The 12,556-nt window shown below is 35.7% G+C and overlaps 2 protein-coding genes across 2 annotated transcripts; one reads left to right on the top strand and one right to left on the bottom strand.

Moving 5' to 3' along the window:
- Window positions 1-1,698: 1,698 nt before the first annotated feature.
- Window positions 1,699-3,550, top strand: LOC107768887 (putative UDP-glucose flavonoid 3-O-glucosyltransferase 3). Its single transcript, XM_016588053.2, has one exon. The coding sequence runs from the start codon at window positions 1,938-1,940 to the stop codon at window positions 3,348-3,350; it is 1,413 nt and encodes a 470-aa protein (XP_016443539.2). The 5' UTR covers window positions 1,699-1,937; the 3' UTR covers window positions 3,351-3,550.
- A 182-nt stretch (window positions 3,551-3,732) lies between these two features.
- LOC107768888 (choline-phosphate cytidylyltransferase 2) lies at window positions 3,733-8,616 on the bottom strand. The gene is made up of 8 exons (XM_016588054.2): window positions 8,339-8,616; window positions 7,040-7,153; window positions 6,273-6,368; window positions 5,668-5,710; window positions 5,409-5,564; window positions 5,156-5,236; window positions 4,345-4,455; window positions 3,733-4,259 (listed from the first exon to the last, which is right to left on the bottom strand). The coding sequence occupies exons 1-8, from the start codon at window positions 8,494-8,496 to the stop codon at window positions 4,059-4,061; spliced, it is 960 nt and encodes a 319-aa protein (XP_016443540.1). The 5' UTR covers window positions 8,497-8,616; the 3' UTR covers window positions 3,733-4,058.
- Between the last annotated feature and the right edge of the window lie 3,940 nt (window positions 8,617-12,556).

Below are 12,556 nucleotides of genomic sequence, written 5' to 3'. Positions count from 1 at the left end.
CATGAGTTCTATTCACATGAAAATTTCTCCAAATTGAGGCCAACTCTCTAGAGAAACTCTATCTTGTCTTCAACTAAAGCTCATTCACCCCTCCTTTTTTCCCTCTATAGGCTCTTCCCAATAACGTCGTTCGTTAGTTTTGCTTTGGTTCTTTTTTCTACAGCAATAGAGTCAACTAGCTATTGGGACCACCCAATGCTATGGTCCTATAAAGTGTCTGGTTGTTGACAAGAAGTGAGTTGTTATTACCTTGTGAAAGGAACTTATGTTGTCTCATCATTGTTGGATCTTCTAAGTGGTCGTTTGGACATAAGAATTGTAAAATTCTAAAATAGGGGGAAAAGAAATTTTGAGTGAAAATGGTATTTAAAATTTAGAGTTGTGTTTGGACATAAATATAATTTTGGGTTATTTTTGAAATTTTGTGAGTGATTTGAGTGAAAATTTTGAAAAATAATTTTTTTTCAGTTTTTCAAATTTTCGAAAATTTCCAAAATGCATTTTCAAGTGAAAATTGGAAATTTCATGAACAAAACGCTGATTTCGAAAAAAAGTAAATTTTTTTTGGAAATAAGGAAAAATAATTTTATGCAGGGGCGGAGCTACAGTTGTGGGTGCGGGTTCGGGCGAACCCAGTGACTTTTTTCGGAATCCTGTATTTGTATTGAAATATTTACTAAATCTATATAAATATATACTGCCGAACCCAATAACAAAAGGGGACTTGGTTCAACGGTAAAGGTTATGGGTTTGCTGGAAAAGATAGGGGTTCGACTCTCCAAACGGACTCTAAAATGCACTTGATACGAAGACGGAGGCATAAATTATTACTATCATTTTTGGTTCATATGGAATTATACCCTCACTCGTCAAACCTGTGACGAAGACGACAACAATGGCCAATTTGGTTCATTTATTCAAATCTCATTGTTCTTTAATGTTTTGACCTGTTCTTTTAGTGATATACTTGATTTAATTTGATTTTATAGGTTTGTTTGAGTAGTCCGTTTATATAAAATAAAGAGTCTATTCCAGTGTTTCAATAATGCAAAAGTTGTTTATTCTAACTTCTTCTTTGTATTTGATATATTTGGTTGACAGTTTGAGTAAAAGGAATATTTGATTTTATTCTAGTGCTTCAATAATGCAAAAGTTAGTTGTTCATTCTACCTCATTATTATTTATTATGGGCATGCCGCTTGTAAGAATTTCAACACTCATTTATTTAAAATAATACAACATGTCGTTAGTTTCTAGAAAAGGTTTTTAAAGGAAGTTTAAATTATAGATTGACAATTTAATCAAGAAATATAAAATATAAGGAATACAATGAATATCCTATTCTTAGAGCTGGCTCATTAGTTTTGACTAGTTTCAAGAATTTTTCGATTATAAAAAATAAAAATAAAAATAAAAAAACCAATGAAAATCCTATTCTCTGACCTTCTCGAGATCTCAGCTGTTCCAATCCAAGCTGGAGGCTAACGACAAGTTGCAGCACATGACCCTATATTGGCACTATATGTGGAAGTAAAAGATTGAGACGTATCTATCTACAGATATTGCATAAGCGGATTTTAGACCGGGTTCAAAGTTCATTATTTTTCGAATCAACTATATATATGTGAAAAGTTGAATATTTCTCTCTTTATTTCATTTTATATAAAGCTCTTTCCTTTTTTGTATGTTAAAAAAAAAATGACATCTTTATGCATTTGAAAATCTTTATGCCTCCCTTTCTTTCTTTTCTAAAAGTTGTTGCACGGTCAAACACCACCATATAATATGAAATGTATTAAAGCTTCTCTATTTCCCATTGCATCCATTACTCAGAAAAGACAAATGAAAATGAATTATGAGAATGTCAAAAATGATGTGTGTATATATATATATATTCAACACAGATCCATCATATTCATCTTGTTTAGCTACCAAGTATGAAGAAAGCAGAGTTGGTTTTTGTTCCTGCTCCAGGCATAGGTCACCTTGTCCCCACATGCACATTTGCAGTAAACTTGCTCAATCTTGATGAACAACTATGTATAACCATGATTATCATTAGGCCTCAGGCACCATTTGATGTAGGCATAGATGCATACATTCAAAGATTCTCCTCCAATACTGCCCCTGTTGATCATCGGATCAGATTCATCAAACTTCCTCAAGTCGAACTACCACCCTTACAAGAGTTTACAAACTCTATGGAGAATTTCTTCTCTCTTCTCATATCAAGCTATAAACCCCTCGTCAAAGATGCTATTATCAACAACAAACACTCCAATACGAAAATAGTTGGCTTAGTCATCGATATGTTTTGCAGTTCAATGGTTGATGTAGCAAATGAACTTGGGATTCCTCCCTATATTTTCTTCACTTCTGGTGCAGGTTTTCTTGGTTTTGTGCTTTACCTCTCTGTTTGTCATAGCCAACATGGGAGGGAATTTAGCCTCACAGATCCTGATTTATATATACCTTCCTATGCCAACTTGGTACCTTCAAATGTCTTACCAACGTTTGCTTTCAATAAGGAAGGTTACACAGCATTCATGAACCATGGTGCCAGGTTCAAAGAAACCAAAGGAATTCTTATCAATACATTTGCTGAACTTGAACCTCATGCTGTGAATTCATTAGCATCTGACCCTGAACTACCTCCAGTATATACAATAGGACCGCAGCTCGACCTTGCAGGTCAAAAGGGTAGGGAGGACAATAAGGAAGAAATAATGAAATGGCTAGAAGATCAGCAACCATCATCTGTGCTATTTCTGTGCTTTGGTAGCATGGGAACTTTAGAGGTTCCACAGCTACAAGAGTTGGCAAATGCTCTTGAACAAAGCGGGGTGAGGTTCTTGTGGTCAATAAAAATGCCCCTTGGTTCTGAATATGGCAAGTTTGATGAGCTATTGCCAGAAGGATTCTTGATTAGGACTAAAGACAGGGGAATGGTGTGTGGTTGGGCACCACAAGTGAATGTTTTGGCTCACAAAGCGACTGCTGGTTTTGTATCTCATTGTGGATGGAACTCGACACTGGAGAGTTTATGGCATGGAGTTCCTATGGTGACATGGCCTCTACATGGTGAGCAGCAGATTAACGCGTTTCAGATGGTGAAGGATCTTGAGCTGGCAGTGGAACTGAGAATGGATTACAGGATGGGGAAGATCAGTGATGGAGGAATAGTGAGAGCAGACGAGATTGAGAATGCTATAAGATGCATAATGGATAGTGAAAATCCAGTGAGGAAAAGAGTGAAAAAAATGAGGGTCAAGAGCAGAGAGGTCTTAATGGAAGGTGGTTCTTCCTTTGTTTCTTTAAGACGTTTCCTTAAGACCATTCTTGATGGCTAGCAATGAAAATTGATGTACCATTATCCGAGATCTTTTGTACTACAATTCCCTGCTTTACATATGAATGTTTTTGTCAAAGATAACTTAGGGATCATGTATCTTATGGAATTTTATGCATTTACTTAACCTTAATATGTGTAAGTTATCCTTTTGGGAGAAATACTGGTGGTTTGGTGCACACCTGGTACGAGTAAGTATCATAACAGGTCTTAACAAACCCCTCCCCTCTTGTCTCTGCACAATGTTGATTTGGGTTTTCATTTGTTTTGTCTCCCATCAAACTATACTTCCCACCCAAATTTCTGTTAATTCTACTCCTTTTGCAACATAGTTTCTGTAAATTATTAATTATACTTACGCTGCAGAGAAGAAAAGTAACTACTTCACTAAATTATATGGTACACTACTCATATTTTCCGTTTAAATAAAAATTGTCACATCGACACCAGGTTTCTAAAAAAAAATATTTACTATTGAAGCAAGATTAATTCCAACAGAACAGTAAAATACATGTATGCAATCAATTGTGCACACCGAATTCGAAAAACTATAAAAAAAGAATGAACTAAAAAATGCATTAACTCAGATACACAACCTCCGTGCAAGCACTGCAGCAACGACAATCTTCTGCAGCAGCCATCTACAAAATTCCGTACCAACCTACAACAAGAATCAAAGAAACAGATGTTCTGCTGTTAGGCACAAGTGTTACTCTGCAGATGATGATGAATTCTTTTTGTCCTCAATATGCTGTTCTTGATTGTCAAAATACTCTTCTTCCTCCTCTTCGACGTAGTAGTACTCATCATCTTCTTCTTCATCAGTAGCGATCTTATTTCCATTTTCCAGCAAATCCCTTGATTGTTGGCCTCTTGATCGTTCTTGAATTCGATCCCTGATGGCTGTTCCCTAGTGGCCAGAAATTTATAAAATAAGAATCATCGAAGAAAGACATATTCATGAATAGATACAACAATTCGTTGATTTTGCTCACCATTTTATGGCAACTCTCTTCGAACATCTGAAGAAATCCAGCAACCCAACGATCAGCATTTTCAATCCACTCATTGTGATGCATACCAGCTGTTTTTGCAACAGTTTGAATCTACAATACAAGGGCACATGCAAAATCATATCCATCTGAACATAATAGATCAACCAAAGAACAATAGCAGAAGCAGCATATTCTTACTCAAGATGGATCCGATACTGAACATAATAGATCAATCAAAGTTATTGACATAGAGAAAATTCCAGTTTAGATCACATGGTTATTGACAGTTTATGATTCTGGTCCTCCTGGTGTTGAGTTATACACCTTTAACCTCAACTAACAGAAATGCACATTGTAGTCCCTCCACTTGCAAAGACGGCAATTTGCTAATCCACATAACTACCCATGTATTAAGTCAGTACTTTTACTCCATATTTGGTGTAATATATGTAGTCTCAATTTAACATATTTCCTCTAAAGTACACATTTCAACTGATCGCGAGTTAAGTATGCTTGGATGGGATATTACAAGGACTAAACACCAAATTTAGTGAATATTGGGGGACCAAAGTGAAATCATCCCTTGCATAAAAGAAGACAAGTTGCAATCAAGTAAAGAAAAAGAACAATTCGGCTATTTGTGTAGTTGTATCATCCAATTGATAAGTTGTTTGATTTCAAATTTTAGTTAGATATGAATTGAAGTCTATGTTTACTCTTCCCATCAATCATAATAATGCCATAATAACTCACATATAACTAAAGTATCATATAAACGCAAACAAAAGATTGCGTTCACATCTAACTGTACCTTTTCTCCCACTTTCTCTTGATGTTCTTTGACTTTCTCCTGTAACTTCATTAGTCTCATGTTGACCCTCAATCGCTTTTCCTAAATACATGAAACAATATCTCATCAAAAGGCCATATCACGTACCATAGGAACACCTTGTGACACCAACCAACAACAACAAACCCAGTATATTCCCACATGTCACCATGTGAAGCAACCAAAAGGATGAAAATAAGTAAAGCAGAAAATCGTATTTGAGTAAAGAACATGCCTTGACATAGCTAACACCAAGTTCCTTCCTTGAATATCCACGATCCAAGTTTCGCATCACATACTTGTTATAGTCTTTAACTATTCTCATTATAACATCTGAAGTTGAAATTCCATCTGTTCGTTTCGTTTCTTTAAATCTTCCAACAGCTTTGACCTACAAAGGAGAGTGTTAAATATTGGATTTCAGAATCAGTCAAGCAATAAATGAGCTATGAGCCTATGATGCATGATTCCAGAATCTATAAATAATTACTTACAAATTCATAGACATCTTTTCCCGCTCCACTAGCATCGGCATAACTATCAATTGTTTAAGCAGAAAAACAATAAGAAGAAGATGATGAAAAACCCCATTCTAGATTCTTTTGTATTAACTTGTCAAAAGATTCCCGGAAGGACAAAATAAGCTATAATCAAACATAGTTACATAACACATGTAATACAACTCATAATATCTCTACGTGAATCCTGGAAAGCATTTTTACAGGTAAATCCACCATCTTTTTCATTTTAAAGCTCCTTAGTATACTCAAGATCGTATGTTTTCTAGGTGTGACTCATGACAATATCCACTTTCTCAAGTAAGATGATTGCCATTCATAGTCCATTGCTTTCCCAAAAATCATATTTCCCCTAAACTTTTCCAACATATACTTTTACTTTCAAAATCTGGAAAACAGTGGAGTTGTAAATCAAATTGTTCAATATAAAATGAGAGGTTTGGGGGGGGGGGGGGTATGAATCCAATTGATCATCTTCACGAAAGCACAAACACTAGTTCATGGAGATATTGATTACCCATTCTTCCACCTAAAGGAAATCCCATTTATCATAAAGCAACACTGAAGCTAAGAAATCTTACGGAAGAGCATCATGAGCAACATAGTCAATATGATGCTTGTCAAGGAACTCTTGACTTATCACCCATGGGGCATCAGGAATGACTTCGTCCACCCACCTAGCAAAAGTATAAGGTTACTAAAATAGTTTACTACCAGAAAATAATAAAAGAAAATTAATGGCAATGGAACTAAAAGGGTTATGAAGAAATGGAGCCTTTCCAAGTAATAACGTCTGCCAATATGTGCACAATGAGAATAGAGCAGCCATTACTTGTGTACTAATTTTGAGTATTATAATAAATTTCCCACCCAGATATCCGAGTTCGGTACCTGGGTGGTTCCCCAAAAAGAAAAACAAGCAGCATCGGCACATTTGAAACTGGAAAAGAAAAAAGCACATACTTAATTACTCCAATTGTTCACAACTGATGCTGATTAAATGAGGCTGAATCACATGAAAGACCAACATGCATCATTGGCTGTTCGAATGTTCCAGTAATAGAGAAGGCAATTTACACCATGTAGAGGTCAAAAGGAGAAAAGGCATATCCAGATAATAAATGTTTCTTGGAACAGTAATGACTTTGCAAAGATGACAACCTATCCCATTCAGAAAATAAACATTCTTTATAAAATTTCATGAAGCTTATGTCAGAACTAGATATGATGTTAAAACTAACTATAATCGATCGTGCACTATGCTTTAAACCCAAATTGATTTGACCAGCTATATGAATACTGTATAACCATAGTTGCAGTAAATAATTAAAATAAAAGAAGAACATACTTGCAATGGCGGAGAGATTCATAACGCTCTTCCTCTGTCATAACAGTTCTACCCTTGTATTTGTGCGTCATCTCATCCGAGCAACATCCAACAAGCAAGTATGTGTTGGGAAACCTGTGACCATCCGAAATAACTGTTAAAAGAAGAAAATTGTGAAGCCATTATGCCCGAGTTATTCGGCATTCGGCAGTTCACCAATGGAACACAGTCTACAGATAAACAACAACAACAACAACAAACCCAGTGAAATCCCATAAATGGGGTCTGGGGAGGGTAGTATGTACGCAGACCTTACCCCTACCATATAAAGATAGAGAGGTTGTTTCCGATAGACCCTCGGCTCAAGGAACAGTAGAGATAAGATAAAGCAACCAAGTAGTAAACAAAGGTGACAACAATGTATTATGGTGACGAGCGTGAATGACACAACAGTCTACAGATATAATACGCAAAATCAACCACAAATTCAGAAAGCAACAGCAGATTGAAGAAGGAGCATACAGATACTAACTGAAGAAAAAAGATCACAGCATTATAACCAAAGGCTAATGTAAGCGACTCCTCCCAAATGACACCATTTGTGCTAACTATGACAACAACAACAACAACAACAATAACAACGACCCAGTAAAATCTCACTAGTGGGGTTTGGGGAGGGTAGTGTGTACGCAGACCTTACCCCTACCCGAGGAGTATAGAGGCTGTTTCCGAAAGACCCTCGGCTCAAGAAGAAGAAAAGAAAAGAAGAGAAAATAGACAATATCAGTACCACCAACAGATACCATAAGAAAAAATTAACAACATCATGAAAGCCAGAAAATAGGTGCAGAGCAATTGTGCTAACTATGACTGGTCACAAAATCTGTCTACACACATATAGCAAAAAATATAAATCAATCAACTACACCTCAATCCCAAATAATTTGGGATCAGCTATATTCGTCCTCTATACCTATTCCACTCTCATCAGGCCCATATCATTAAGGAGTCATTATGATTTTGAAAGTTTTTACACTGGGCATCCTCTATATCATTGAAGTTGTTTCATGCCGTGGAAACAACCTCTTATAAAAATGCAAAGTAAGGCTGCATATGTAAGACCCAATGCCTCCAGCCATTCACTCTATCGGTGTCCATATCATTCCAATAATTTCCATGTTTAAAAGATTCATTATGTTATATTGCAACGTAACCTACACAACTGTCAATTGTATTCCTTTAATAAATCAAAGTTGACGTAGGTAGAAATGCATAGATAACGTGAAAATACGACTGAATCAGAAATACCAGAGCACATACGATTTTTTGGCTTGCTCGAGGGAGCGGGCGTGGCCGAAATGGAAGAGATCGTAGATCCCATCGGCGTAGACACGGACGGGGCGGTCTGACGGTGGGAGATCATTGGCGCAATGGTGTTGGTTGTTATGTTCCGCCGTCGCAACGCCGGTCTCTCCCATTTTCGTAGTATCTCAAATCGAATTTCGCTCCCGTCCGGTATGCCTTCTGTTATAGTTCCCACCTTTTATATGTCCACTTGCATGTAAATTATGCCAAGGCGCGATCTACGGAGCCAAAGCGACTTCCCAAGTTCGTACCTAGTACCTAATATCCAATAATTATTTTCAAAAACAATACTTTCGCTTTCATATGGTGTTTACATGGAATTAATCAATTTAATCTTAAAAATCATAAATTAATGTAAGAATATATATTATTTAATTATTAAAAGATATAAGAGTTTAAATAATTTTGTGTAAACAACTTGTACGAATAAGTTTCTATCTTCGATTTCCCACTTCATTTTCATTTTTTTAATTACAAGTTGCAAGAATTTGAAAAAAGAAAAGTAATTTTTTTTGTTTTTTATTTTTTAGGGGAGGATAAATACTACCTTGTGGGGTAGGTGTTGTATTAAGCAAAAGAGAACAGACGGAGGCTAGACCTTACCTCAAAATACAACACACGAATGGAAAACCAATCCATTCTTCAAAAGAATGGAGTAGTAGATTATATCATATCCTACTCCATGTCTACCACTTCTTAACTTACAAAGAAATTGGCCTTATCATATTTAGTCTTAATGCTTGAAAGTTGACACTTATCCGGTTGAAAAGGACCCTTAGCATGTTTAGGAAGATCCTGAAAAGTGTAGTAGAAGGAGTCTTTCCCGGAAGTAGCTGCCAACTTTGCCAAGAAGTCTGCAACTTGATTAGCTTCCCTGAAACAGTGAGTTATGCTTGTGTTGGCAAGGTTCATGTTATGTGCAATGTCTTCAATCACTCCTTTAAGCTTGTAGTTATTGGTGTGCTTCTCTTGAATCATTTTAGTAACTATTTGTGAGTCTAGTTCCAAAGCCAAATTGGTATAGCCTTTATGAATACACCATTGGACTCCAAATCTAGCTGCTAATGCCTCACTCAAGTTGTTACTACTACATTTAGTTGCGATAGAAAATGCCATGATAAGATCGCCATTATCATTCCTGACAACTCCTCCTAGACCAGCCTTACTGTTCTCTAGAAAATAACTTCCATCTGTGCTTAGCTTGACCCAACCAACTTTAATTTTTTCCAGAATACTTGAGTGTAGATAGGGATAGGTCTCAGTTTGTGTACTACTTCACATATGTGTAGCCAAGAGTCACTCCAATTGCATGTAGGGAAGCTAAGATTCATCGCAGCCTAAATAGTCCATTCTATTTGCTACTTTATTTTGTACAACTTGAAATTCTTTTGATCTGCATACTTGCAAGCACAATAAGTTTTCTAGACAACATATTATTATAGGAGCAATATGAAAAAGAGTTTTGTGCACAATATTACTGGTATTTTTTACTCCACCAATTATGCAGAACCCTTCTAATATGCACATTTATGTGTCTTATTCCCAGGGTCCTTCGTAGTACTTTCAAATATACTCTGCTATTTGGCTTTCCACAAAATATGCTGAATGGATTCACATTGAGGTATGTTACAACAATTACATCTGAAAACCGTATGATTCCCAAATCTAATAATAACATCATCAAAGGGGAGTTTTCCAAGAATAAGTCTCCAAGTCAAAAAGGAGATTTTAAAAGGAAGATTAGAATGCCAAACCTTAATATTGAAACTGTTTCTCTGAGAAGAGGCTCTTATAGAATTCCAAGTTGTTTTGTTGGAAAATACACCGTTATCATTGGGAGTCCAAATTGCGTAATCAAAAATAAATTGATTGTTAATCTCCATTGTGCTAATATGTTGCACTAAGTCGGCACTTAACGCTTGGTTTAGTTTGGTGTAATCCCAGGTTCCATTTGACATGTACTTCCTAACCTTGGTCTTTCCAGATTTATTCCCTAATTGAGAAAGATTGGCCAAAACCCGTTTACCTGTCTAATTATCCTACTAGAAGCTGCAATCTCTATTATGGATTCTCCAAAGCATATTAACTTCAATCTTATTTCTGATATGAAGCACGTGTCTCCATATATGAGATATGTTAGATGCATTCTTTCTTCCCACAGGGTGACATCTACTACGGTACTTGGCTTTAAGGAATTGTGACCATAGTGAGGGAATAGTCCTAATTCTCCACCACCTTTTCATGGCCAAGGCATCGCTGATTTCTATCATACTTCTAATCCCAATGCCACCTTCTTTCTTGGGGTAACAAAGCTTTTTCCAAGACCTCAAGTGAAAGTTCTTTTTGTCTCCAGAGGAGCCCCAAAAAAAATTCGCAAAATATTTTTCAATTAAAGTAAGGGTCCCTTTAGGAAGGTTCATAGAAGACAAGATATAGATGGGCATGTACTGTAGGATATGTTTGATACGAATCATTCTTACTCCTACAGAAAGCATTTTACCTTGCTATCCACTTAATCTTTTAACAAACTTGTCAACCATACTGTCAAAGTATTCAATCTTTTTTCTTCCTATATAGATAGGACATCCCAAATAGATAAAAGAAAAATTTTTATCCATAAAACCAATGACACTTCTCATTCTATTGATCCTAGATGGTGACGCCTTTGGATCAGTAATGAAAAAAACTCTTATCATTATTCACTTTTTGGCCAGAAGCTTTTCATATCTATTAATTTATTTCATGACTAATCTCACTGGCTTGTTATTACCACTGGTAAATATCATGATGTCATCAACATAAGCCAAGTGGGTTACTTGGGGGCCTCTTGAATTCATCGTAAAAGGGGTGAAGTCGTGACACTAATATAGAGAGTTAAGCATTCTGGATAGTACCTCTACTCCCAATGTGAAGAGAGAAGAAGAGAGGGGGTCTCCTTGGAGAAAAAACCTTTTCTAGAGCCATTGACATTAATAGAGTACCATACTCTTGAAACCAATCTCATAATCAAATCAATCCACTCATGTGAGAGGCAAAATATTTCTAAAATATCAGCGATAAACTTCCAAGACATCCTATCATAAGCTTTTGTCATGTCTAATTTGATGATCATATTGCCTTCATTGTTATCCTTTGTTACTCCTTGAACTATCTCCTAGGCTAGCATGACATTTTCAGTCATCAACCTGTCTGTAACAAAATCACTCTGGTTGTCTGAGATTAGTCTAGGAAGTAAAGGATTTAATCTACTAGACAAGATCTTAGTAATGATCTTACTAGAAAAATTGGACAAACTGACTGGCCTCATCTCAGAGAGGTGGAGGAGGATTCAACTTTGAGAATTAGCACTAAGCAAGTATGAGAGTAATACTTGGTCAAGTTGGACCCTTTGATGAATACCATAACAAATTCAAACACATCTTCTTCGATTGTGTTCCGGCAATTTTGGTAGAATTTTCCATTAAAATCATCTGGACCAGCAGTGCTATCTGGACTCATATTGAAAATGGCATCTCTGACCTCTTCAATGCTTGGATAAGCAGTAAGATATCTGTTGTCATCTTTAAGTAAAAGTTCAATCCAACACTATGTACTAGATTTCTAAATCCTACAAATATTCCGATAACACTAAACTATAAAACACTATTTTATAATGTACGTTTGATTTGTCACATCAAATATCTATGCACAAATAATCCATTGTTTGACAGTATTAAATTTCATATTGTGTAGTATCTGCATACAAAATGTAAAATGTATTTTAGCAATATAATGTATAAGACTGTTTGAAGACAATCTCTTTTACAGTACGCAAGTTGTGCATAATGATCTCTACATTATCACTCATTTTTATATAATTCTTACGTTAAATCAAAATTATTACTCCTAATATTTATTCTTTATTGCTTTTTCTTTGGTTGTTTTTGCTTCTTCTTTTGTTTCAAATATATTGGTTTGAATGATTCATAATAAAATTTAAGAATTTAGGAGTAAATTCCTTTTGATGGTCATCGTTATAAAAATGATTCACTAAAGTTATTCATATTTCTCTTGTATTAGTAAAATTATTTAAAACTTCACTTATTTTTTTTGATAATTTGAATGATCGCCCAAGAATTAACTCAATATCTAAAGGAGAATGAGATAATCTTGTAATTCCAAGGTCAGTGACTG

Source organism: Nicotiana tabacum, chromosome 13 (genome assembly GCF_000715075.1).
Source record: "Nicotiana tabacum cultivar K326 chromosome 13, ASM71507v2, whole genome shotgun sequence".
In the NCBI taxonomy this organism is placed as follows: domain Eukaryota; kingdom Viridiplantae; phylum Streptophyta; class Magnoliopsida; order Solanales; family Solanaceae; genus Nicotiana; species Nicotiana tabacum.
Note: the sequence above shows the minus strand (reverse complement) of the source record. Positions and strands in the feature narration are given on the sequence as shown.

Bases quoted from the DNA above. Each gene is read 5' to 3' on its own strand.
- LOC107768888 (XM_016588054.2), bottom strand. From the start codon at position 8,496: ATGGGAGAGACCGGCGTTGCGACGGCGGAACATAACAACCAACACCAT. The intron at 7,154-8,338 runs GTATGTGCTCTG...GGATGGTCACAG, and splicing joins CTCGAGCAAGCCAAAAAATC to GTTTCCCAACACATACTTGC. The intron at 5,711-6,272 runs GTAAGATTTCTT...AACAATTGATAG, and splicing joins GTTGCTCATGATGCTCTTCC to TTATGCCGATGCTAGTGGAG.
- LOC107768887 (XM_016588053.2), top strand. From the start codon at position 1,938: ATGAAGAAAGCAGAGTTGGTTTTTGTTCCTGCTCCAGGCATAGGTCAC.